Below are 26,900 nucleotides of genomic sequence, written 5' to 3'. Positions count from 1 at the left end.
GCTTAAAATTTAAAATGTGAGAGCCATACTCACTGATTGAGAAAAGCGAAAAGGTATCTCATGACGATGATGATGGTGCGAGGAAGCGTCACAACAATCTGTTGGATGTGGTGCGCTCTCTCAGCTCCAGACTCCAGCTCTGAAACACAGGAAGGATAATAGAGAGGTGTAACAACCGCGGTTTATACTGCAATAAATGGGAGACAAATATGGCTTTTAAACTTTTATATACATGGGCACTGATCCTACAACAACACTGTCAGCTAGAATATAATATAAACCAGATCCCAGCGAGGAAAATTGATCAAACCGAGCAAAAGCAAGAGGCAGAGGAGATTCTGAAGGCTGTTATTTGACACTTTAATAGATGCCCCCTCGTGCCTTTCACCAGACCCCGAAGGCACACTGAGTGATCAAACTATTACTGTAGAAACAGCGGGGAAATGGTTCTGTGGTGAACTCGCACACGGCAGACTGATGTGGCCCACGCTCTCCTCTTCCTACTGGCTTTCTGTTAAATATCAGACAGAGAGAGCCCTGGTGTTAAGATTGCTTCCATGTGCTGCACCGCATGCCTTTCTCTTCTGCAGTGAGTTTCGAACAAACTGCAAGGTGAGTTTTCTCTTTCCTTTTCTGACAAATCTGCTCAGACTGTGATGGCTGCAGTGCGTGACTTACTGATGGTGGAGATGAAGTCCAGGAAGCGCTCCTTTGGGAAGAGAGGGTTCTCCAGTCCTCTGAAGTACAGCTTCAGCACCCCTGCCACTGAGTTGATATCATGGTCATTCTGGTCATCAATCAGGGGGTCTTCACCTGATAAAGCAGAATGTGTGTGTTTAAAAGTGTGTCAAAATCCAGTTTATGTATTTGTAACATGAAAAAGGGGGATATAATGCATATTCCTTTGACTCACCTCTCTCAAATGAGTTTTTAATATCGTTGACTTCCACCTGTGATCCCGGCACGCGAAATATTCCCTGCTGCTGCAAGCCTAAAAGAAATACAACCCAGAATTTAAAGATTCATAGTTACGCTAGCTCCCATTATCTCCAAACCCCAGTGCCAGCTTCATGAAAAGCCAATTGGAAACACATAACACAGAGCAGGAAATGTAATCTAGTAATAAAAGGGGAGATGCGTATTTTTCCATGAGAGGGCCCCTCAGTGAGGCTGCAGCATATGGTTCCAGTTAGAGGGCTCCTAATCAGTTTTCTGGAGTTTCATTAGGTCCAGATCCAGGGGAAAGGCCTGCAGGCTACAGCAATGAGCCGAAGACAGATGTGAAGGTAGACAGGGAGGAGTTATAAAGAGAGAGGGGAGGAAGGGTGGCTGAACTCACTAAACAAAGACCGATGGGACTTTCAAAACTCTCCATGTGTGATCTATTGTTATGAGCTTGTCAAATTACTGGCAGGCAGCTGAGTGCCTTGGAGACAAAGGTGGCGAGGAGAGCAGGTCAGTCTCTGTACCTGCGGCTATTTGTGGAAATAGATGACCTCGTCCAAAAGCTGCTGTCAATTCATATGAGGCCGAAGGAGTTTTCAAAGGACTCTGTAGTTTGCTTTCTTTGTCTGCCCTTTCATTCAAGGAGTAGTTGTCACAGCGGCATAACGCCAGACTCACCGTATAGATTGATGTATCTGATACAGCTCTCAACAACAAGTGGGATTGGTTGACCTGAATCCTGCAATGCAATTATGATGAAATAAATGAATAAATACAGAAAAGGCAAAAGACAAAAAATTGCAAGAAATAAAACGAGACTAAAAGTAGAGCCCAACCGTTATGGATCCTATCACAGATATATTGCCATCGGCCTATATATTGTCCGGTAAAAAAACTTTTTCCTTTCCTACAGAACGTAATATAGATAAAAATTTGTGAGGTAATGTATAATTGCTAAAATTCCAATGTAGTTTATTGTTTTGCTGCTAAGGTCATTTAGACAATAACGTTTTTTTTTTTTCTAATTCATGTTAAAGGAGACCTATTATGTGTTTGTTTTATATGTTCTTGTGCACGTAAAATATATTGAAAGCTAAAAAGGTCAAAGTCCGGACTAACAGAAGCTCTTCTCTCCCACAGAAAACACTGCTCCTGAAACGCCTCGTCAGTAGTCTCTCCTTTAATTCTGTGACTTTGTGACATCAAATTACATCACAGGGTCGAACATTTGCATAATTTATGCCTAGCAGCTAGTAAGAATTTATTTAGCACAACTGCTCTGTTGTTGGTATCGGTGCTGGGTCAGGCGTGAGTGAGCAGACCAATCAGAGCAGAGTGGGTATTCAGGAGGGGGTTGGCCTTAAAGAGACAGGAGCTAAAACAGAGTGTTTCAGGCAGAGGGGGAATACAGAGCTGCAGCACTGTACAGTATGAGAAAATGGATGTGTTTTTTGAGCATTAAAGCATGTAAACCTACTGTGTTTTAGTAGTAACCCAAAATAAAATTATAAATCTGAATATGAGCATAATATGTCTCCTTTAATTAAAGATATGCAAGACAGGACAATTCAAATGCTCCTTTTTTACAAAATCTAAGAAACATTTATTAAGCAAATCTAATGGGCATTTCAAAACACACAAAACACAAGAAATTGCAATTAACAACCTAATGTCACAGAATACATACAGAAAATTAGCAGCATGCAAGTGTAGCTCCAGCAGTAGTATATTTTCTACTATTAGTTTAAATGTTATAGTGCCCTTGTGCCCTGACCTATACTCTCGAACAACAGAGGTACCTGAATGCGGGTACGGGCATTCCTTCTTCCTCTGGGACAGAAAGCAGCAAGGCACAAAGTAGCAGAGGAAGCAGAGAAGCACAAAGTTAGAAAAGCTCAGATAACAAATGACCCCTGTGGAGGTTAAAGAAGGTTAAGCAAAGGGACTGGCGATAGGAAAGCTGCAGAGATGCAGTTGAGGGTTGGATGCAGTGAGGGACAAAGCAGACTCACTGCTGTCTCCTGCCTCTCAGTCGTCTACAGGGTGACTGGATTTAGAAATAAAGCCAGAGATGGTAAATTGTTCTGGAGGGGAATAAAGAGACAGCTGACTGCAGCTCTGTCTGCACTGGCAGAGCCACGGAAGGGAGGAGGAGGATTAGAGGTTAAACAGAGGCGTTATATCATGATCAAGGGCAGCTGGAAGAGGGAGGAACAGAAGGCCAAAGTGAGGAAGAGAATGAGAGCGAAGGCTCAAGCTGCCTTCCCCTCCTGTTCCACAAGGGCCGCTCAGTCACACAACACCACCACAGGGTACCTTGATGAAGGTCTCCATATTGCCGTTAAACAGCTTATGGTTATACATGGAGCGAGGCCTAGGCTTCCGCATTTTCTGTGGTTTAGGGGGAAGTGTGGGGGGCCTGGGAGATGATGGACAAAGGGAAAAAAAACACCATATTCTGTAAAACTGTTGAACCAAACAGAGGTTCAAGAGCAGGAAAATCAGCAAAAAACCTGTTGTTTCAGTAAAGTGATGGAAAAAGAGAAGAATCTTTAAAAAGATGAGAAAAAGCCAAAGTGAGATGTTTCATTAACGAGGTCTTTGATCAATAAAAATTGGCCTTTTTATTATTACTGAAGGGTCTGGATCTTCAGTAAAAACACTTCTGAACTTACTCAAATCAAAGCAGAGATTAATGAACTGAAGCTAGCAATTCATGCTAATCATACCATATATAAATGCATGTTGGAACTCATAATTACAGGATTTCTCACTAGAAATACATGTTTCCTGTGTCATTCAATGAATAATATATATATAAATGCAAAAAGGCTGTAAATGTCTTCTCCAACATTACAACATCACACATGCATATGTATGAAACATGCAAGCGCAACTTAGTTTGACAAGTTAAGTGAGATGCAGCTGAAAGTTGTTTTATTATTTATGAAGATCCTTTATGTACGAGAGCAACAGCATGCATATGCGAGCATGCACTTATGGAAAGTACAACAAAAATTACAAATACGTGGCCAAGTCATGCCAATTAACATACATATTATGTTTATAAAACATAATGAGCGTGGCCTTTGTTTAGACACTGACTGACATTCAATGACTGCAGTATTTAAAAACCATGCATTGTAATCATAAATAATATATTCGGTACATATAACATGATTTGTATTTTTTTTTCTTATAATTTCAAGGTGCAATATGTTAGTACTGGGCACCTGTCGAATTCATACTCAAAACAAATAGGGGGGCAGCAAACTGTATCACCAGAATAACCGCTAACTGCTGCCAACTGTAGCTGCAGTTAGCTAGTTAGCTCAGCCCAGGTGGTGACTTTGGAGTGTTGGTGTTTACATAGCTAGCACAGAAGCTTTGGACCAAAATAGCGTGCTAACGTCAGTAAATATCTCTTCGATGTAATACATAGATAACTTCAAAACTGTTATTCCTACACTACATTTTCAATGTTTACAAAAAATAACTTTAAATAACATCTAACAATGTCAAAAAATGGTATAAGCAGATGCTTCATGACCGAAAGGCAGGAATTTCAAAGGACACCATACCTTGTGGTTCCACACTCGGCCCTTTCCCCTGTGGAAAAACAAAACACAAGAGGGACGTGTTAAATCTTTGTTGTGCGTTTTATACAGACTGCAATGGCCACCGTCACTGAAGGGTTTGATGAGAGACAACATGACTATTGAGAGAACGATGAATGGAGCAGTGCTAACACCATTCATCGCACAAAGCCATTGAGCAGTCATCGCTGAAAACCTCAGGGGAGCCAGAGGACCCCGTGGGGTTATAGACCTCCTCTCAGCGGAGCAAAGAAAAGGGGGTGGTGACGGCTGCAGTGTGTATATGTTGGGGAGGGAGGGGTCCATCAGTTGTGACACTGAGCAATGTCTGTGCTGGTTCACTGAGCCTTTTGTTGTGGGTTTTCAACAACACACGCACATGTTATAGGCGTATACACTGAGGATTTTTAAAGAAAACAGTCAAACTCAGCTATACCATAACAGACATCCTTAAAAGAGTGAATAACCTCTTGGATGACGCGGCTTTTTGTTAATGAACTGAGAGTAATTAAGAGATTATCTTTGTCTGCCAGTGACTGCATCAACTGGACGGGAGTCAATATACAAAAAAAAAAAAAAAAAGCAACAATGGCACCAAAGCATTCCAACATTATTTCTTTACTCCAGCTAACAATGGACAGAAAGAGCAAAGGCTAACCCATTTCTCAACACATCATTCTGGCAGATGGGACGCGTCCTCTGGAGCATTCATGTGAAGAAACAACAGCACATTTCCCAGACATCATTCCTCTGAGTGATAGCCCCATCTACCTCTGACCACCCAACCTCAAAATTACACCCAGTTTCTCAAGCATGAGCAAAGAAAGTCTATGTTGATTTTCTTCTAATTTTATATCCAAAAGTGCAAGCGTACCCTCAGGAATTGAGAGCTTTTTATACAAACATAAAAGGTGACAGGCACAAATCAAATTCACTGAACAAGGGAATTGGTGTCTCCTTATCTGGGAAACGAGGGCTGGCAGATATCCTGGCACCATCTTGTCTGGCGCCAATGCTTGACATTATGTTTTTATTAATACATGCAGCAAGATGTAAACGCCATGTGGCACTCACCAGTCTCATCTTGTTTCCTCTGTCACGCCCGTAAACCACCACGCACATACACAGGCACGCTATTTTGGGTGTGAAGCAACGAGCTAATGAGCACGACCCAGCCCTGATTGATCACCTGAATAATTAAACATGGGTGGTACCTGGAGACACCATATGCCATGTTCATAGACTCTCAGCTGCTCCACCGTGGACACACAAACAGATCTGTCCAGAGATTAATATGAACTATAATGGGAGTGTTTATGAGTGTTAAAGAATGCAGTTCGCCGCAGAGCTCAGGGGGAATCACAAGGGCGTCTTAAAAGCTCCGCAGAGCAAAATCATTTCTAAGTAAGACTTGATTCAAAGGTGTGAAATCTGAAAATATGCATGTGTGTCACAAGACCTCAGCTGTCTGCGCCTGATGCCTTTTTCTATTAGCTGAACCTCTGATGCAGGAGCAGCTGCAGAAACGGGCCCTGGTCTGGTCCTGCTGATTGATTGGGCATAAACTGTTCACGGCTGAGGTGACAAGGGGACCCCTGGGGGAGGGAGGGGCGGAGGGAAGCCTTTCCCTTACATCCTGGAAATGGAAACCCTCCCTGCGGCTATGGCATACAGAGACTGACCGGTAATGCTTTAACCAATGGAGATAAGTAGAATGGGGGAATGGATACCTCAAAGTAGACATGATCTGCTTTTGGTGTGATAGTTTTCTATTTGAATATTAACTCTCATTTCCTCATTTTTCTTCCTGCTTCCTTAAAACTAAAATCAATGTCTTTGTAGTCTTCTATACCTCATTCTCTGCTGCTTTTTAGATAAGACCTGCATCCTATAGCCATGAAGGCAGCGATTTTCACGGAGCTGTGGCCAGCTCCTGAGACGAAACACAAGGTCAAGTGCATGTTATTATATAGTTACAGTTGACCTCAAAATCAAAAATACTGTACATATTTCTACTCTTACCTGTAGTGCTATTTATCTATCTAGATTATTTAGGTGTGAGTTGTTGAGATATCATCTGTAGAGATGTCTGATGTGATGGAACTAGATGGCACTCGGCTTGTGGAAAAACAGGAATGTCTCTTTCCAGAAATCATGCCTAGTTACTCAAGATAATGCGTGAGCTGTTTCATGTAGGAACAACTTTATTTCGACCGTGTCACTACGCAAAAGTAACATGTGCATCTACTCATGGATGAGAGGCTAGCTTATTAAGCTAATTTTAGTTGAGCCAAGGATGACGCGATTAGTGTTTACATCCTGCAAGTAAGCTTGAGCCTCTTGTCCGTGAGTAGATGCTCTCTTCTGTCTGCAGGCATGAGGCGATATGAAAATGTCACGTCTCCTGAATAACATAATTCTTGATATTGTTCCGATATTTATCAAAATAGCACTAAAACATTGTTGAGAAACAAAAGTATTTTTCATTGCATCACAGACACACATCTACTGCCTAACGTTAGCCGGCTAGCATGATGTTAACAGTAGCTAGCTAGGGTTAGCAACGTTAGCTAATGCAACAAACTGTCAACCACTAAAGGGGGCAGATGATTCGAACAACAGTGGCATTGTGATGTGAATGCAACAGAAGTGGGAGATTAAATGCCACATTTAGTGTCTGAATCTTATCAATACAAATTTTAAATGAGGTAATCATATATGACAAGGTCCTCCTGCATAAATAAAGGATAAATAAGTGGTTGGCACCTTATCTCCCTGTCGTTCTTACATTTATTTCCACACACAAGATTGAACTGTTTTTATGGGGATACAGTGGGCAAGTAGAGCCTTCGTTCATGGTAACAGGTTTAGGATTTTGGAATGACTGGAAACATGTGGGCTTCCCTTTGTTGCAATTAAAAATAACTCAGGCAGTCAAGACAGGAGTGTATTTGTTGAGCTACACAGCTTTTCCAAGTCACTCATGTGAGGATATTCACGATTATCCCGTGAATGGAAATTCACCATGATTAACTTATCCTGGGTGTTTTTGTTGTGATCTGAGATAAAAAAAATCTTCCGTCCATCTTTATTGAGGGATGTAGTTCAGTCTAAAGAAAATAGTTCCTACATGAAACTGCTCACAATGAGGATTATCTAGTGCCATCTAGTTATGTAGTGAACTAGTGCCATCTAGTTACATTACACTCGAGAATTTTGGGTGAACTGTCCCTTTAAAAGACAGATGAAGAGAAGAGACTCCTTACCTTCACCCAGCGTCTGCTTCAGTAAGTCATGCTTGGCCTGCAGCTTAATGATGAGGTTACTGCCATTCAGGTACTCCTTGAATTTCTACAGAGAGAGACGGAGGAAACGGAGAATGAGCAGCAGCACTAATCCAGTGTAACATGAGCCCAGTCAAACATTCAGCGTCAATTCAGCTCAAATCAGCAATCCAATCTGTTCTAGTTTTAATTTAATTTCTATTTTCAGAGCATGTGGAAATGATGACTGATGGCTTGATTTTGAAAAGCCGCGCAGAGCTCCACTTCAGAGCAGCCAATAACAGTTTGGACTGACTGACAGATCGAAATCGTCATGGACTCACTGAAAAGTAGAACATTTCAGTCTCCTGTTGGTTCGACCTCCTCTTGGCTATGTTCAGCTTGCTCATGTAGGTCTCGGAGGCCACAGACTTAATGGATTCAGTGGAGCGGCTGTGTTGGAAGGCATCCGACACGTCAAAGTCTTCCACCGTCAGCATGTCCTGCAGCGTTTGCATGGTGGCATCCAAGGTCTTTCTCACCTGCACAGATGGAGGAAAACAGAAAAGAAGATGACAAATGAGGCCTTGTATCTTCCTCAGTCTTGGTCATATTTTTCTTTTTTGTGAGAGTGGAGCCTATTTTTTTCCAAGCCTGGACAGAAACAAAGTAACTGATGACATTTTCAAGGGCGAGAGCGAGTGATTTACAGCACTAGAATATTTATATCAAAGACAAATAGACCCTTGAACAATAAATGACCTTGAATTGCACTGAATTGACAACACGCAGCATCCAAATGTCAATCCAGAGTAACCCATAGGTCAGGCATACATCAGAAAAAGACATGAAAATGAAGAGAGTCTGGCAAAGATTAAAAATTTGACATGAAATTACTGAAGGAGGCTTTTTGTCTAGGGCTGAGATTGATAAAGCTCATTGCCAGTAATGGCATGGCTCGTCCATTATCCTCCAGAGCAGAAGACGCAGGGAGACAGGGAAGAGGCAGAGCCACTGGCACAGGAGAGTCTAACAGGTCCTGGTTATTATCACCTCCATTTGCACCTTTGTGTCTGCCGCTCTTAATGAGAAACTCTTCTCTTCATCACACAATTGACAATTGCACATAATACTTTGTAGAAAACACAACATTGGCGCTGTGACAATCTAAATATATTCTCAGCTCCCACAGAGAAAAGGGTCACTGGAGGGTAATTGCAATGAGAACAGATGGTGATGTGGCCCTCCTACTTGGGGGGAAATGAGACAGGGCTTTCTGTTCTTTGGGGGGTGGGGCTGAAGGTGGTGGTGGCTGGACAGACACAGAGCCATCATAAATCCTCACCTCCTCATTCTCAATCTTAAGCGTGGCTAGGCGAGACTGCAGTTGGTGGTAGCGCATCAGGAGTTCAGTCTGGACAGGCTGCTGGGCACTCACCTGGCACACCTGAGGAGGAGGAGGAGGCAACACAGAAGCTTAGAGGTGCAAAAAGCGATTCTGGAGAGAGATACTGACGTTTTGGGTTGGTAGGTCAGACTGCATGGATGGGTTGAGACTCAACCATCAACCATCTTTCATATTAGATGTTAGACACTACAGGTGAATATAGAGAAAAGATTTAACTAATAGATATCACCATCAAACTTCCACATTTAGTTACTCACATTCAGATAAATATATTATTGTTTTACATATTTTGTGAAATTTCATTTTTAAACATGCAAATAAGGTATAGACTAATTAAATATGCAAATGAATGAATCTAAACATTGGACAAAGGCAGGTTCGATATTAATTTTTTTAGGAATATTTTTAGGAAATAAAATGTTATATACTGTATGTATCAGGATATCAATGATATGAATGATATATATAACAAAACAAACCTCTCTATAAAAAACATTCAGAATATATATAGGAAAAAACTAGTGTTTGGTGTATGTATGAGCTACTAAAACACAGATGTCTGGCTATGAATGTGAGAAAGGACTCATTTTGAGAAAAAGTCCTTTGAAGATGACAAATATTATGTTTGTGATATGATTCATGATTGGTGGGATGAGCAATTTTTGCATCACGATTTTCCTTTTCACTAAAATAAGTAAAAGTAATGATGATTTGACATCTTTTGGATCTTTATCCAACAAACATGTTTTCTTACAACTTAAGAACAACTTAAATACAGTACTTAATTATAATGCTGTTTTGTCCATATTGCACTTTGCCATAGTGTGATTAATTGTGCAGCTCTATAAAATTCCATTCAGTTTCTTGGAATAAATAAAAAGGTGAATAGTGTATCATTTTAATTTTTAAAACTCCATAAAACTTCCCAAGTTGCTTTCTTACATACATATATACATACTCAGTTATTTTATGTATAACAAGTTTTGTGATATTTTGGGTTTAAGTATGCAAATTTGTATATCTAATTAAATATGTACAATTTTGCATACATTTACAGAAATCTGGACCAACAAAACACCTAAATGTGTGTTTTACAAGTCATCTTTCCACTGCTCTCAAAGACATCTTATGGAAGTGAAAAAGCCCAACATTTTTAAATTCAACAGTGCATGAAAAACCTGTTGTGTCTCCCCTTAAAGACTTCCTTTGTAAATACTCTTCAAAGTTAAGCAATAAACCAATCCTGCATGAGAGCCGCAGCGTTTAGAGCATCTCACCTCGTCTCCCATGTGTGGCAGGTACTCAAAGCGCATCGGAGGACAGAACACCTGGTTATGCATATCCATGATCTTGTGCTTGTCACTGCGGGAGTCCAGGTTGTCCACTGCATTCTCGATGATATCCAGTCCCTCGTGGCGAGATGTCTCCAAGTTGTACTCGGCAGATAGGTAGGTTCTGAAGGTTCGTGCCAAGCTGGCGTGGTAGCCCATGTCACAGCACTGTGGAGATAAAATATCTGATAAATAAGCAGGAAAGCATGTTGTAAATAATGGTAGTAGATGGGAAATGGAAATCAGGAAAAATAATAAATCTGTTTTAAAGATGCTCTTTAGTCAATATAAACTTGTCAGGGAATGTGGAAGAACGTAAAAGTGCAAATTTCTCTTGTAAAGACTTTTAGTTTGAGGGCCTTCCATGATGTTCAGACCACTTTACTGGACTAAAACCCAAATTACTTCCTGCTACAGGTTACCTTTCAAAAATAGAAGTAGAGTTCACAGAATTACAGGAGCTAGCACAGTAGGACAGCAGGGATAATTACAGAGCCTCGTCACACAGAGCTGTATGAGGTAACCCCATTAAGCAGAGGATGGTAGTGAGGAGGTTTAGAGGGAGCTGCAGGCAACTGACAGCTCTGTGAGTCACTAGTAAACGCTCTTTGGCACTCTTTAGCACTGAGGAAATAGTCTCTCTGCTTTGGTGCACAAGCCTCATTTCACCACTCAGTCAAAGTGGCTCAGTGGACTTAAGACTAAAAAGGAGCAAATTAGCCTCTTTTTAAACACACAAACTGTGTGACAACACATTCATATCTGCAGCAGCAGCAGCCTGGAGGAGCAGATAATCAGGGAAGAAAGATTAGACACACTCTTTAATCCAAACACTGCTGACCACTTTGTTTATTATGTTCTCGTCTTTCTCATTTGAGCTGTGCAAACATACTATAGCTCATCAATATGTTTTTTTCCCCTCTTTTTGCTGTATCCTTGCTGCTGCAAAAATTACATTCGTAAAACAATTTTAACCTTATTCTCTTAGATTTTATCATGTTGAACCCACTGGCCAACCTCACTCATCGCAGCAATCATCAGTTGTAGGCAGTGCAGCGGTAGAATAAACTCAACCTGTTCTCCAGAATTACACTTCAACAGTTTAAAGTCACTGATGCTGACAAAGCTCACATCTTGCCTCGTGAATGTCTGGTTTGATGTGCGGCGTGCAGTTACTCTGACATGACAAACGGACCCTTTTTCCTCCTCTGCCCCGCTTGTGGAGGCCAAACCAGTCATGCTCACAATCCCATTCCCTGCAGCTCAGCAGGATTTGGTCTGACATGGACCTTTCAGTTTCAAGACACTGGATCTATCAAAGCTCCCCACTAAAGAGGCAGGCAAAGCCATGAATCTGGTACTCAGTATGTCCAGCTACTATCACCATCGCAGTGGTTACAGCAGAGACATGCTACTATTTCTACTTCAATTGTTTAAAATAATAAGTAATGTTCAACATAGTCTAAAACTCTGACTGAAATCACATCTTGTCATGCCTGACCTGGAAAATGTGCATCTATCGCTGTGGCTAATGTGGTGCCGTATGGTGGTCTGACTCTGGCCTCAAGCAAAAATGTGACAACCAGGCCATTGGCACATAGAGAAGGAAGGAAACTTAGTGAAGGGCTGACAGGTTAACATCAGTTATAAAAATCTGACTTTAATGTTTCAGGTTTTTGGTTGGTATCAACAGCCAGAAAGCCCACATTCAATTTGCCAGGTAAACTCTGTTATACAGGTCATGGTTTGGTTTTTTTGGTTTGTTGATTTCCTGTTTTATTTTGTAGTTATATCCTCTTGTGTCTTGCTCAGCTGTGTGTGCAGTGTTCAAACCTGTGTAACATCAGCCTTGTTAGCACTGCCCTGTTCCTAGTCTCTCCTGTTGTTGTCTACGCGTCTCCTGTACCTGTTAACTTGCCGTCCTGTGTTCCTGAATTGTTCCTTGTGGTTTTCTGGTTTGTCCTCAATTTTGTATTTCTGCTTAGTTTTTCCCCCTGGATGTCCTTTGTTTGTCTTTTGTTGTTTGTTTTTGATGAAAGCTCTCTTTTTGTTATACTACATGCTGCCTGTGTGTCTTGCATTTGGGTCCTTTCTGTGCAATTATGAAAGTAACAACAGTCAATAACAAACCAAAATTATTGAATACAGTATGCAAGATTATAAAACTCAAGAAAAAACAAAAGAAAAGAAAATATATCTTTGATAGACAACTTGTTAGCACAACTACCTAATTTAGAGACAGCTCAACAAATCTAATCAAATCTACTGTTATTTACAGTGTAACTCCTTACCAAATTATTAATAAAAAAAGATGAAAACAATACAATCAACTGTACGAACAGACACCAGATGACTCATCTTGCTTGCTGATTAATAACTTGATGATGGATTTTTGTGATTTTTGTGTTTGAATGGATGTAATGTAGATAACTGTATGTTAACAATGTGATTTCTATGTCAGACCTCAGGAGGAATAGTTCACATCATGATGTTGGCAAAAAGTGATCCTAATAAACAAATAAACAAAGCACAGAATACAACAACTAAAGTAGCTGAAACCACAATTCTTCAAGGAAAATCAGGAAAAAAGAAAAAATGGGGGGTGACTTTGTGATGACTCTTTGTGTATTGCGTAAGAGTGAAACGGCAAGAAAATAACAAAACAGACAATGACATGTTGAATCACAATGAAATGTGAAAGAAAATAACATCACACACTGAAGAGGGAGGTCATCTGAAAGGATTAGATACAGAATCGTTCCACTGATCTTGTCTAAAATGGCCGATAAAGGCTTCTTCATCTTGACTTTGGTCTGTTTGTGTGCATGGTGACTGGTAGCAGGTCACCCGGGGCTGAGAGCCCAGTGCCAACCACATTAACCGCATTCATGCCTGCATAAACAGAGCCTCTGCTCACCAGCTGACTTTGACCGACTTCCAGCCATTAGCGGTTTGCTCAACAAAGTCACCCTTTTAAACTCTGGTAATCAGAGTTTCCAGCAGTGCTACTGGCGCCTAATTTGAATAAAAGGGACATCATATTAAGATGTTAGATTCAGAGGAATAATGTATATTGAGCTCGATTTTTGACTTGTTGTGACACATCTACTGTGCAGCCGCTTGGGTCAGTGTTGGAAAGGCTGTTTCCTCTGCTCTAAGCCATGAAAGGAGAGATAACAGAAGGACAGGCAATAGACAATAGAGGGAGAGTGGGTGTGTGAGTGTGTGTGTGTCTTGGGTCGTGTTTTTTTTTATACAGTGACAGTCAGCAGCAGACGATGGCAAGGACATGCTGTGGTTGTCCCAGCAAAGCTCCCAAAAGCAGCATTAATGAGAACAAATGAATGAGCATGAGACGGAGGAAGAGGCGAGCGGGAGACTGAGCAGAAGCCGTTCTGTCAACACTGACGGAGTCCCTTGAAATCATCAGTCAACAACATCCTTCTGTAGCTGCATGATACTACAGATCGCTGAACTTATACCCATGTCAACACCAGCATATCAGTGTTAAGTTTGTTATGCAGAAATTAATAATGAAAGAAAAAACGATGGCGATAAACATTTATCGGGGCCAATGGAGCAGCTTGAAAACAAACAGCTAACAGGCTGCGAGTGAATGAGACACAGGAACAGATGGTGAGCAAAGCGATAGTGCTGCAGAGTTAAATCAACATCAGAAATCCCAGCTGAGAGATGTAAACAAACACATGTGCCGAGCGCATATACTTACATCAATCATATCGGAGACGTCATGGATGTAATATTTTGCCACAACTGCATTAGTTGCTGCCAGGTTCAACAAATAGTCATTCCGGGCTTTTGTGCATTTCAGCTTATTCTCGGAGTACTTGGCTTGCCTCTGGGGAGGAGAGAAGACACAGAGCAGATGAAGGGAAAAAAACATCAGTGCAGGAAAATCAAACAGTAGGGAGAGTTTGAGTGTGTGCTCAGGCAGCTGCAGCTTTGGGACCATCAGATAGGTAGAGATGGCGGGTGAAACAGGCTCCGGAGAAGCTGTCTCTAGATGGTAACTTGCTCCACCACAGCCAGCCTTGTATTTAGTCATTATTCTGTCTCTTAAGTACCAGATGCTGCAGAATATGGATGCTGACAAATAAAGCACTCAAACAGGCTCCATCTTTAGCGAGTTGAATGAATGTATGATATTTAACATACAGAAGTGAGAGTGGTATCAATCTTCACATCTCTGCTATTCATAGCAGAGATGTGATGTATTTCCCAAAATGTTGAACTCTCCCTTTAAAAAACGTAGTCGCAGACTGTTTATTAGAAGTCTTATTAGTCAGTCTTAAATTATCTGACATGGCTGGATATCTTTCTAGTGTGATGCATGTAATTGTAATTAGTACTAAAGTATATAAACAGGAAAAACAGCATTTCCCACTGAGTGACATTTGTGCTGAAAGAACACAACACATTGATTTTGCAAACTTATGATTAACAGTATTGACAAAGTAGCAACACAACGATTCGACTCAGAAACACTGCTGCTGTTCATCATTCTAAAGCAGAGAAATTTTGCCCGTTATTTGAATTGTTTGCACATTTCACTGTACATGGACATTTTACTTCCAATTTCACAAAGCAATTATGATGCAAATTGCAGCAGTGGGTTAGAGAGAAAGAGATTAACTTTTATTTCTTCCTCTTCCTCCTCCAACCTGTTTGCAGGCAGAATCATGAGACAAAAGCTTAGAAACAAGACAAGCTAAGGAAAAGAAGAATATTCATCGCCATGCTGTGGTATAAATAGTGTTCAGTTCCATCTCTTAGGGAAAGCAGCCCGAGGAGGGAGAGACGCTGTCGCCCTGACAGCCTTTTGATTTCCTGCACCTGAGAGATAAAGGGAGTTTCATTTGCATGAAGAAATTCCAGAAGAAGCTCCAGAATGAGAAATGCATGGGTGCATCTGAAGTACAGGCTGCTCCAGAGACCAGCAGAGACCCTACAGTGTTGTCAGAGAAGACTACACAAACTAGAAATCTGCATACTATGGAAAGAGAGTTGAGTTATTGCTTTATTATAATGCTGTCTGTCTGCTGGTCTGTCCCTCTCTCACCCAACAAAAGGAGCTGGTTCTCCTTTTACAGAACCAGACTCTGATCGATGCTCAACCTGCACTGACTGTTTTCTTGGCCACTTGGGGCAATGGAAAACCAGCCGTGAACATATTACTACATGTCATCATTTTTCCAGTTGGCATGGTGAGCTTGTTAGCGAACTTCACACATCAGGAACACATGGAGTAACATTAGCATTCATTTGGAGTCCAGTTTCTGACCACCTGGCGAATCTAAGTCCAATATTCACTCCACTCAGCTCTGTTCTTGGTCTAACTCAAGATGGAAATATATGACTCCAGCTGCTTAATGAGCTAGTTTAGTGTTGTACAGTGGGTTTAACTAAACAGCTCCCTGCTGCGACCAAAAATGACGCTATGAGAGTGGTGAGAGTGAACCAAAAAAATTATTTGCAGGCCTGAAAACCAACAGTGAGCTATAAGAAGCTATAAAGCTCTGGATTGAGAGGAACACAAACACAGCAAAGTCCATCCTTGACCATACTCACCTTCTCTTTCATCTTCTCAATTTTCCTGACGAAGCCGCGTCTGGGTTGGCGGTCCTCGTGGCGCAGGAGGTTCACGTTGAGATCTCCGGACTTGCTGAACTGCTTCTCCTCCTGCTTCTCAGCATCCTTCAGCTTGCTCTCTGCACTGATGCTCTCAGTGTGGTACATGTGGTATGTTTTCATCACCTGCAGCAGGAGCATGATAGATATTAAGAAGATTGGACATTAAGACACAATCTGACAATCAGAGGATACCCTAGTTTAGTAACATTACTCTCCTAGCTCATAGGCTGAGAAAAGCAAAGCTGTATTTTATTCATATTTACTGACATTGTTCCCTGGATATGTAATATAGTGTAGAGTTTGCATCTGCAGCTCATTAGATCAAGTAACAGATGTTTTGTGGCTGTACTTGAATATCACTTTTAAACATTGATCTAGCCGCCCTCACAGCACAGCTGCTGACTGGTGTAATATGTTAGGTCACTTTCAGTGGAATTTTTACTTTTTTAAGATCACAGATGTCCTCTGCAATTATTGCAAGTTACTAGAAGTCCCCAGGTACTACTGATCCTATACTGATCCTGTGTGAAAATGGCTGACTATGCCAAATAGTCTCTGATTTCAGCTTCTCAAATGAGAGGACTGGCTCCTTTTCTTTGTCTTGTCTTTTTTTGAAGCATTTTATAGCGTAAACGATTAATGGGTTTATCTTTGGGATAATACTCTGATTACTCAATTTTGAAAACAACTGTTGTAGTCCAGTATGAAAGACTAAATAGTGAATAGACTCTCTTCAGTGATACAAGTGGTGCATTTGTAGTCAACACATTTAGAGTCAGTCAGCCATAAACTGCCACTGCTGGGAATTATAAAAAAAGACAGGTAAACAAGCACAGATTTAGTTTAGTCTACTTACAGAAACTGTTTCTAAAGATGGAACAAGCTGTGAAACCACTGATGGTTTAACTGGTTTTCCTTCAAGGACGAACACGAAAAAAGCATCTCACAGAGACACTTTTGTGCCTTTATGCTAATACATCCTTTCACACAACTACCCATACTTCTACAGTGGCTTACAACATTACTACAGCACCACTGTGTTGATACTGCCATATTCCCTCCCAGATGTTACCAATGATTGAGTAGGAATTGGTTTATTGCCAAGTAGGTTCTCATTTACGAGAAATATGCCTTGGAGTCTAGGTGCATAACAAAAAACATAGCGAACACAAAAAATACAAAGACGGATAAAATGCAAGTATGCATGTCTAGAAGCATAAATAAAAATAAAATATTTAAAAAATAAAAAATATATAGTGTATGACCATTATTTAAAGGACACATTTTATGGTCATTTCAGGTTCATACTCTTATTTTGGGTTACTACTAGAATAGGTTTATATGCTTTAAATGGTAAATGGACTTTCTATAGCGCTTATCCTGTCTACTAACCGCTCAAAGCACTTTACAACACTTGTCACATTCACCCATTCACACACATTCATACACTGATGGCAGCCATGCAAGGTGCCAACTGCTCAGGAGCCGGGGATTTGAACCAGTGACCTTCTGATTACTAAACAACCCGCTATACCTCCTGAGCTACAGCCACCCAATTAATGCCCAAAAAACACATCAGTTTTCTCATTCTGTGCAGTGTTGCAGCCCCCCCGTCTGAAACGCTCTGTTTTAGCTCCTGTCTTTTTAAGACCCCCCTCCTGAATATCCAGTCTGCTCTGATTGGTCAGCTCACACACGCCTGAGCCAGCATCGCTCACCGTGTCTCGGGCTGGATCTGCTATGTTTTCAGCTTCCGGTTAACTTCACTTCTACCGTAAATATAGACATAAATTCCGCAAATGTATGACATGGTGACGTAGTGATGTCAAGAAGTCACAGAATTAAAGGCGGGACTACTGACGAGGTGTTTCAGGCACATCAGTAACAGTGTTTTCTGTGGGAGAGAGGAGCTCCCGTTGGCTCAGACTTTGAGCTTTTTAACTTTTGTGTGCACAAGAACCTATACTACACACTGAGGGAAAGGAATGCGATGAAAAAACATAATAGGCCTCCTTTAATTAAGGAGCTGTACAGTTTTGTGCAGGACTGCGCTGATTATTAACCAGGGAATGTGCAAAAGTTCAACGTATTCTATGTAACATAAGTACATAAATAAAAAGGAGATGAAAATCTTTCACATCTTTCAAAGTCCTCAGTGTCATTTCCTTCCAAAATCTGGTTTGATTTGAGCGTTTTCATGGTGGCCTGGTGGATCAATCTGGGCGTCAATACAGCGGCAACACAGATGTCACTACATGTGGAATATTTTAAGTGAATCGAGGGGCCAGAGGCTGTGTGTGGTTCAGTCTTGGACTGTCAAAAACTTCAAGTCGCCCCTTCATCCCCTCCTCACTGTGGCTTTCCTGGCCTCTAAATCATTTTCTAACTCTTCATCACCCCAGGCTTGTTCATTTTCAGCTCTTATGTGCAGCGAAATGACAGACAGCTTTGTTTTCTGTGTTCTCTGCAGTTACCTCTTTACTTTGATCTTTTTTTACACAGACAACCCCAACACCCCGCTCCAACATGGTGTAGACAAAACTATAGTGACAGAAAACCCTTGTTAGACAAGACAGAAGCATCCTGAGTCCGTCTTAATTCATCCCAGATGCTCATTGAGGGAGTCTCTCTCATTCTTAAGCCTCGTAAAGGAACATCCAGATGTGAGCTGCGTCTTTAAACGTCTCTGGCATTCAGAATAATCTATGAACACCTCAGGATGTGAGACAGTCAACATAAACAGTAATTTATTTGTTTCCTGTCACCAAGTAAGTGATGCTTACTTGGTGCTGAACTTCAGCAGCAGGGCTCCTTTTATCTCCAAGAGAGCTACTCATCAAAAATCACATGTTTTCCGTCGGGTCACACGCAACTATAATCTTCCACTGACCTCCAACCCTGTCATAGTAACATGTACCAGTGCTGCCATTTAAAGAGCTCTATTTTTTCCTCTCTCTTTGTGCTGGAATAAATACAACTCCTCTCCAGGCAGCCTTAGACAACAACAAGAAAGTGACAAAGAGCTGTGAGGCAAACACCTGAGAGTAAAATAAATACTTGGAATGAAAGCCACTTGTCTATTCTCAGAGTGACAAAGCTCAACAGTGATGTAGCTGCTCCAAGACGAGAGAAACTAGGCTAACACTGTGTTCCTCCCCAGGCTGTCAAAGCGTTTCTTTCAAACTCACTAGATTTTCCAGCCAACTTTGAACCATCTGACTGCAGGACCTGCAGCTAAAGACACACAGTAATTTGCAGGAAGACTGAGCTTCAGCTGTGTCCACAGGAGGTGTGTGTATAGTTGAGTCCTCTGACGACAGCCACAGGCTATTTAACTCCTGAGCAGAGTCTCTGAGCCGGTGAGAGGATGGCTGGAGTTTTTCATAATGAATGCAAAGCCAGAAATACTTCTATTCAACATAAATTTAAATAGTCAAGGGATTTAAGCCCCCGAATCACAACATCTCTGATTTTGTTGGGATCCCTGATTATCTCCCCTTTAAATATTCTCCTCCCTGAGCACTAAAATCTGCCATACTGTAAGTTGAAAAAGGGCTTGTACGGTAAAATAAGTGGGGCAAAAGTGTTTCATAACATAATCTATATATGTTGTGGGTGATGCATGAGCAAGGACATACAACATGAGCGGGAAAAAAAGACAAAAATTACAACCAAATCTTTTTTTCGACAGTAGATACAAATTTGGCAAAAAAAAATCAAGACCAACTTTAGAAGATATAAAAATAGACCAAGTGACAGTATGGATGTTTCTTGAGAAGCAATCATCAGTGGTGGAGTACTGGATTTAACATGGCTATAAGCAATGTTGTTGTTTTAGCTGACTTCCTGTCCATTTAGCAGTTAGCAAGTCCCTCCCTCCTCCCTACATCACCACATGAATGTGCAGCGGTAATCACCAGACATAGCAGCAAACAGGAGGATCCTGCTCTCTCAGGACCGCCTCTTTATGGAGTTCTCTGTCCTGATTGGATAAAGTGGGCAGGGATACCAGAAAATTTCATTTCTCTTTTACTGCATGAGCAGGGGGAGGAGAGACATGGGTTACTGACTAAACACTCTGTAACAGTGATTATTGTTGGAATATTTCAATATAATGCTACTTAATACTTTTACTCCGCTACATTTCACAGGCGTATATTGTCCTTTACTACATTTATCTGACAGCTTTAGTTACTAGTTAATTTTCAGACTAGTATTTCATGTAAAAAGATGGTAACAGTGCATCATGTTAATCGATGTATTTGTATAAAATGTATCCAACTACCCAACGAAATATATCTCAAAGTTCAAATCAGCGTCACCTCGAACAAATAAGTAAAATGTTATTTACACATGACTGCATCAGTAATAATAATCCAATAATATGATATATAAAAGAGTAAAACACTCACATAGGTAATTTTTCAGCATTGTGAGTACTTTTGATACTTAAGTCCGTGAATTTCAGTCCTGGTCCTGCATATTTTAGATGCTTCCTGCCCCAACACACCTGATTCAAATGAAATGGTCATTATCAGGCTCCAGCAGAGCTTGATAACGAGCTGATCATTTGGATCAGTTGTGTTGGATTTGAGTATATTTTACTTAAGCATACTTCATTTCAAGGTTTCTTCTCTCAAATATGCAGATATTGTATTTTGATATTTATATTTCAGCACTGACATGCTATGAGTAAATAAATACCGCTGAGAAAACAATGAATGAATAACTACAGATTATTGAGTGAATGAATGAATGAATGAATGAATGAATGAATGAATGAATGAATGAATGAATGAATGAAACAACGGCTCTCTTGGAAACAGGTTGTCAATGTTGTTGTTCACAAAAGAATAATAGAGTATGAGACTGAAGAGCAAACATCAGACACGAGGAGGTGGATCAGGGAGATAAGATAAGCTGAAGGCTTATTGATCCCAGTGGGGATATTAAGTCGGTGTGGCAGGAAATTAAAACAGGTTCAATCAAATAAACCTGAATTTCACAGAGGTATTTTGCTGGGAGTAACATCAGGAAGCGACTGGCTCTTAATAAATCTTGTCTTTCACCCCTATTTCTCATTTCAGGTTTGGTATTGATGACAACAGTACAACAGGATCTTCACTCTCACTAACACTCCTGCTGCAGCGTCATACTTTGAACAATATTTAAACAATAGCTTCAGCCCACAGTCTCACTTCTCTCCCTCGCCTCTCACTAAGCAGCCAGGAGCCCAAATGGGATTTCACACATTTCTTTCAGCAAAATTTGTTTTGTTGGCAGCCAGTAAAAACTGTTAGAAAATACCACAAGGTGATCACCATGTGGCCACGCTATTGATTTAGCTATTTCTGCACAATTAAATAGTGACAAGGGTGCAGTCATGAAAAACAAAACCAACAGAGTGTTACTGCTGCCTGAGAGTCAAACGTCTCTGCCTGCCTAATGTGCATTGTCAAACTTTTCCATGGGTAATCTTTTTATGTAGATTACACAGAGTCAGCTTTGTTTGTGTAGTCATTAATAACAGCGTCCCAATGGCAGCATTATGACAACAATCTGACATTTCTAGACCCTTCACCGAGATTAATGAACAAGAAGAAAAAGAAAAAGAAACCATGCAAGGAAATACCAAACAGGGGACTCACTTCAAGTATGGGTACAATGTGGTGGATATTTATGAGTGAGAAAACAACTATTGAATGTGAATATGCATGTTCTTTATTGATGAGCACGAAAGTATTCATTTTAGAGGAAGTGATGTCTGTGTTGTGTGGCAGCAGTACATTTTTCCACCTTAGTTGTGAAGTTTCACACAGCTCCCACAATCCTCTTCTCATATTTAGAAAGGACGAGGCCATATGTCGACATTTGGAGTTTTAATTTGCAGCCAGACTGCAGCTGAGGCCAAGCAGAGCATGAGAGGAGGCAGCATCTGAGTTTTATTATGCAGCCGGAAAGGGGAGAATGGCTGAAACAGATATATAGTAAAACAGCATAAAGGTATAGAGTAATGATCTGATACTGGAATAACTATCAGGAGAGGGACAATAATTGCTTCATTCATTGGCATAATGTATACAAATGTAGAGTAATATAGCCTTGTTCAGTCTTTAAATGTATTGACCGATAACATGGTCCTTTTACAAAGCATATTCCTGTAATTATTATATATGCACCTTTGGTTCTCACATGCTCCCCATCACTCCGGCCTGTTTCAGCATCCAAATGTACAGATGGCAGGATCGGGGAGAGTTGCCAGCTCTGCCCTTTGGTAGTTTGACTCTCATCACATTGCACAGATGAATAAGTCATATAAGGCAGCTTTGCCATCTCTTCTGTTTCACCTCAGGGGGCAGAAGATTGCTGAAGTTGCCTGGAGCTCGTCCAGTTTTGGGCACTAAGCCTCCCTCAATAAGAGGCCGTCTCTGTAACGGTGCAGCACCAGCACAGCCTGTCCTTATCCCTGACATACGCTCATCTATCTGCAGGGTTTCCTGCAGAAAATCCTGTTATTAACAATTCAGTTCTTCCACCTCTGACCGATTATTGTCGAATAAATACAACATGACAAGTAGATGAAACCTGCAGATATAACAATGTTAACTGGAAGAATGTATCTTAACTTATGCATGATTATTGATTATTTATCTGACAGTGTCAGTGTGATATACTGGCAGCGTGTTTAAAAATACAACAGAGAAGATTTGGACTTGGGAGACCTCATTAATACTACCTTCTAATTATGGAGTGACTGTTAAAACATTACTCCAGATAGAATTCATACACACAATGAAGTATTAATTATCTGAGACATCTTGGCTATGAAGTACGAGAGGAAACATCCATCCACACATCCCTTCAGCACCTTGTTTATATTGAAACATATGGAAAGCAGCTGCTGGATATCAAAAAAGGGAAGGAAATACTAGTATGCTGCGTGAAAGCTGACAGAAAAAATGTGAATGATGTGGATTACCGTTTCCTCAACAGACATATCAAAATGAAGCTGCAGACCATTTCAACTCAACAAGGTCATTATAACATTATAATATCCTCAACAAAGCAAAGTAAATTGGTGACATCGGATATGACAAAGCTACTGAGCTGGAACAGGTGTTTTCATTGTTATTGAAACAAGATGCATATCATATAATCTGCTTATCATTTCTCCTCAGGAGCTTTCCACCTCTCTAACGAATGATACAGTGGTGTGTTAAGGCAGGCATTTCACAGGCCTCCACAGAGACGACCGGTGATGTGACCCCTGGGCAGGACCAGCGCTGAAGGAGCCACCAGATGGGAAAGTGATCCGAGCAACGGGCTGACTTGGAGAGAAATGTAGTGATCCACTTCATCGTTTACAGCTGCCCCTCATCATAACCCCATTTATACTGAGCAGATACACAATAAATACAAAGAAATGATTTTTCCAACTAGAACTCATAACCAAACAGAAAAACAACATTCACTGTAAAACATCCAGTGCAAATATAATATGTAGCACATTCTCAGGAGCTATTTGAAAAGCAAATTCATTTCCCACTGATCTGTACTTGCCAGTTTATTATGCACACTTAGCTCGAACTAATGTTGTTCCTGCAAATGTTTTATAATTAAAAGCCTTGTCAAGGAGCTTAATCTGAAACCGATACAGGAAGTTTTGAGTTTTTATCAACAGCTAATCAGCTATCAGGGGGCTCCTGCTAACTAGCCACATGCTGCTAGCTCTCTCCACCTATGGTTACACCTGACAAATGCCGGTGTAGTCGGTTGGCACAAAATCAAACTGGTTGAAGCTCGTACGCTGGACTGGACCGTAAACACTGGAATCCACCCAACCTTAGCTTTAATAAACCTCAAACACCTTTCGTGCAGTCATGTTAACTATGTCATGTTATAATAAGGAGATAATTAAATTGAACTGAACAATACATGGAGCTACAATTTTTTGATTAAGGTAAAATGTTGTCAGTTCATGCTCTCAGTTTTCATCACAGTCAACATGCTCTCGACAGTTGGATTTCTTCTGTATTTGGTGTGTTCACTTGGGTAATCCTATTTTTTCAAGGCACTTTTAAATCAAAGCAATTTCCCAAAGGCCCCTCGAAGTGCTAAGAGAGGAAAGCACAGTTTTTCAGAATATACAAAGAAAAAAGGTTATGAAAGAGAATAAAAAGCAAGAAAATAAATAAAATGTCAGAAAGACAGAGAGGAAAAAGAACTGCATGAGCTCAGTGATGAGATAAGGTGCGAGGGATCGATCTATAGGAGACACAGTGTATTACTTACAGTGTAGAGTTCATTCGTCACCTTCACCAGCTCCTCGTGCATCTGGATCCCAATGTCCTTGCTCTGAAACACAGTGAGCAGATAGAACAGGGGTGAGACAACAAATAATGTTTGAGCTTTCAGCTGTGGCCTGTCGGAACAAACTCAGTCGGTTCTGCTGACACTATCACTTTGGTGGGTCGGAGAGAAATATCTCGACAACTATTGGACGAACTGACACAGAAATTGGTGCAGATATTTAAGGATGTCAGAGGATGAATCCTACATTACCACTAAATTACATTCAGTGTTTCATTCATAAGTTTAGATAAATGTGTGTTGATATACAAGACTTAATTTACCCATTTCCTAATGTATCTTGTAACATGTTTCAAAAGGAAAAAGGCCGCCATGTGAGTACACCATGGTCTAACATAGTGCTGAGGGGCTTTAATTTTTCTTCATCATAATGTACTGATAACACACACTTACTTAGTGTACCTCCCTTCTTGTTGAGGAGTGAAAACATGTACAGTGCCACATGGTCATATCGTTTCCTGTCATTATTGCACATCACGTGGCACCTCATATTGAGGCTTTTGAAAAGTAGCATTCACATCAATTACCTATGTATGGAGCGTGTGCGCATGTGTGAAGTGCGTCAAGGGGGTGAAGACAACGTGCGACATCCTGTGACAGAGAAACACTGTCTTTTGCTGCTTCAATGTGCTCTACAGACATTTAAAGAATAAATAATGTATCAAGAGGAACAACAAGTCCTAGTTCTAGTTTCATCTCATTTTAACATTGAAAAGATTGCTGAGGCCATTGTTTCTCTCTAATTTGTGGTGCTTGAAATCTCACTGAAGAGACTGTCAGAGATACAGCCAACACAGCACAAATAAGTCTTCTCAAAGCTTTTAATAGATATCCACCATCCCTTTTCCACATCACATCACACCACACAGTTTGCATTGTGATCAAAAACATGGAGAAATAGCTGACAGAGGGAATGAAATAATGTCTGTTTGTGTGGGAGAGAGGCATATAACCTTTTCGAGAATTAAAGGTGAGGATATAGCCCTTGTATATCTCATTATGTGGCCTGACAGATAAAGAAAAACAGAAACACCTCCTCCGATTTCACAGAGTTAAGGGAAGTTGTTAGTTTCAGAATGAGTGATACAAAAAACATCTATAATACAGTCACAAGCAGAAAACAGAAAAAGGTCTTGTATAGTACTTAGTAGCAGTAATAGCAAACTTCAAAACTGGAGTTACATCATGAGTTTAGGGTCTCTGTTTCAATTTCTTTTGGTATATCTGATTTAGGCGATTTATGAATAAGTTTTGATGTCAAATGCAGACAGATTTTATAGAAAGCATACGGACAAGTTCAGACTTTTCAATTTGCCAAGTTTCAGCCTTGTGTATTAGTCACACAGTAGGTGTAATGTCTGTAATGTCGGCCATATGCGGAGGAGATCTCCAGCCAGCTGCAGCAGCCAAGTTTAATTCCAGCATCTAATCACTTATTCTGATGTTTGGCTTTTGTTTTCTTCTGTCTGCCTGAAGGTGTCACCACAGCAATGAGAGCTGAGAGCACTTTGAGCCAAAAACATCATCCAGAGTAGACATGGACTTGTATATTTACAGACCAAAAGCACTTGTAGAAGCTTCTTAAAGCCAATTTTTGTGTTATGTTTCCACAATATGCAAAAGGGTTGGGCCAATTTAAAAAAAATCAGACTGGTTTCATATGAGGCTTATGACCAGACCAGTATTAGCAAATTTCACCACGAGCTATTGCTCGTGACTCAGCCGCTCTTAAGAGGAACATGATGAGAGCACATGAATGACAGCAGGGTTACAGTCCATCATGTCAACTGTGACAGATTGTGTTTTTATTTCTTACAACAACAATTCAACGTATTGTTTGTATTCCAGAGTTTAACATCAAAATAATAAATAGTTTGTTAAACCTGAGAAAAGATGTAGAAGGAAGTGGTGGGGGCAGAGTGAGGGACTGATACCGTCTTTGATCTCATGTTAGACTCAGCAACATTGCCTTGTTTTTTGTTTGTTAAAAGAGAAAGAAATCTGCCAAAATGGCGCAACAGTTGTGACATCGTGATTTGGGTTGTTCCATGTGTGAGTCAAAAAGAGGAGCAGGTAATGTGTGCAAGTGATGGCAAGAAACGTGATGCATTTTGGCATGGAGGGAAGGAAACTGGCCTACAGTAAGCAAAATGAGAGCTGACTTATAGGGAATGAAAATGAGACTGCTGAAACATCAAAGCAAGATTGCCAGTAAGATTTTGAGATTATTTACAGGTGATGGACGTGAAGGCCAAGCTATTGAAAGTAAGAGGGTCAATAAAAATTAAAGTCATATTCATGAGTGAAACAATTACATTCTTCAGACGGAGATAAA

The 26,900-nt window shown here is 40.6% G+C and overlaps 1 protein-coding gene across 1 annotated transcript in view; it reads right to left on the bottom strand.

Annotated features, from left to right (window-relative positions):
* srgap3 (SLIT-ROBO Rho GTPase activating protein 3) overlaps positions 1–26,900 on the bottom strand; it is a 69,763-nt gene that overhangs the window by 10,249 nt on the left and 32,614 nt on the right. The window contains exons 4-16 of the mRNA XM_073469255.1: positions 24,488–24,550; positions 16,133–16,318; positions 14,274–14,402; positions 10,490–10,711; positions 9,150–9,251; positions 8,149–8,346; positions 7,808–7,892; positions 4,527–4,554; positions 3,262–3,364; positions 1,624–1,684; positions 914–991; positions 679–813; positions 34–139 (exon numbers count right to left, since the gene is read on the bottom strand). Coding sequence (XP_073325356.1) covers positions 34–139; positions 679–813; positions 914–991; positions 1,624–1,684; positions 3,262–3,364; positions 4,527–4,554; positions 7,808–7,892; positions 8,149–8,346; positions 9,150–9,251; positions 10,490–10,711; positions 14,274–14,402; positions 16,133–16,318; positions 24,488–24,550 — 1,496 coding nt within the window. The remainder of the gene's footprint in view (positions 1–33; positions 140–678; positions 814–913; positions 992–1,623; positions 1,685–3,261; positions 3,365–4,526; positions 4,555–7,807; positions 7,893–8,148; positions 8,347–9,149; positions 9,252–10,489; positions 10,712–14,273; positions 14,403–16,132; positions 16,319–24,487; positions 24,551–26,900) is intronic.

Source organism: Pagrus major, chromosome 6, assembly GCF_040436345.1.
Source record: "Pagrus major chromosome 6, Pma_NU_1.0".
NCBI lineage: Eukaryota > Metazoa > Chordata > Actinopteri > Spariformes > Sparidae > Pagrus > Pagrus major.
The sequence above is the reverse complement of the archived record's forward strand: the minus strand, read 5'-3'. Positions and strand labels throughout refer to the sequence as shown.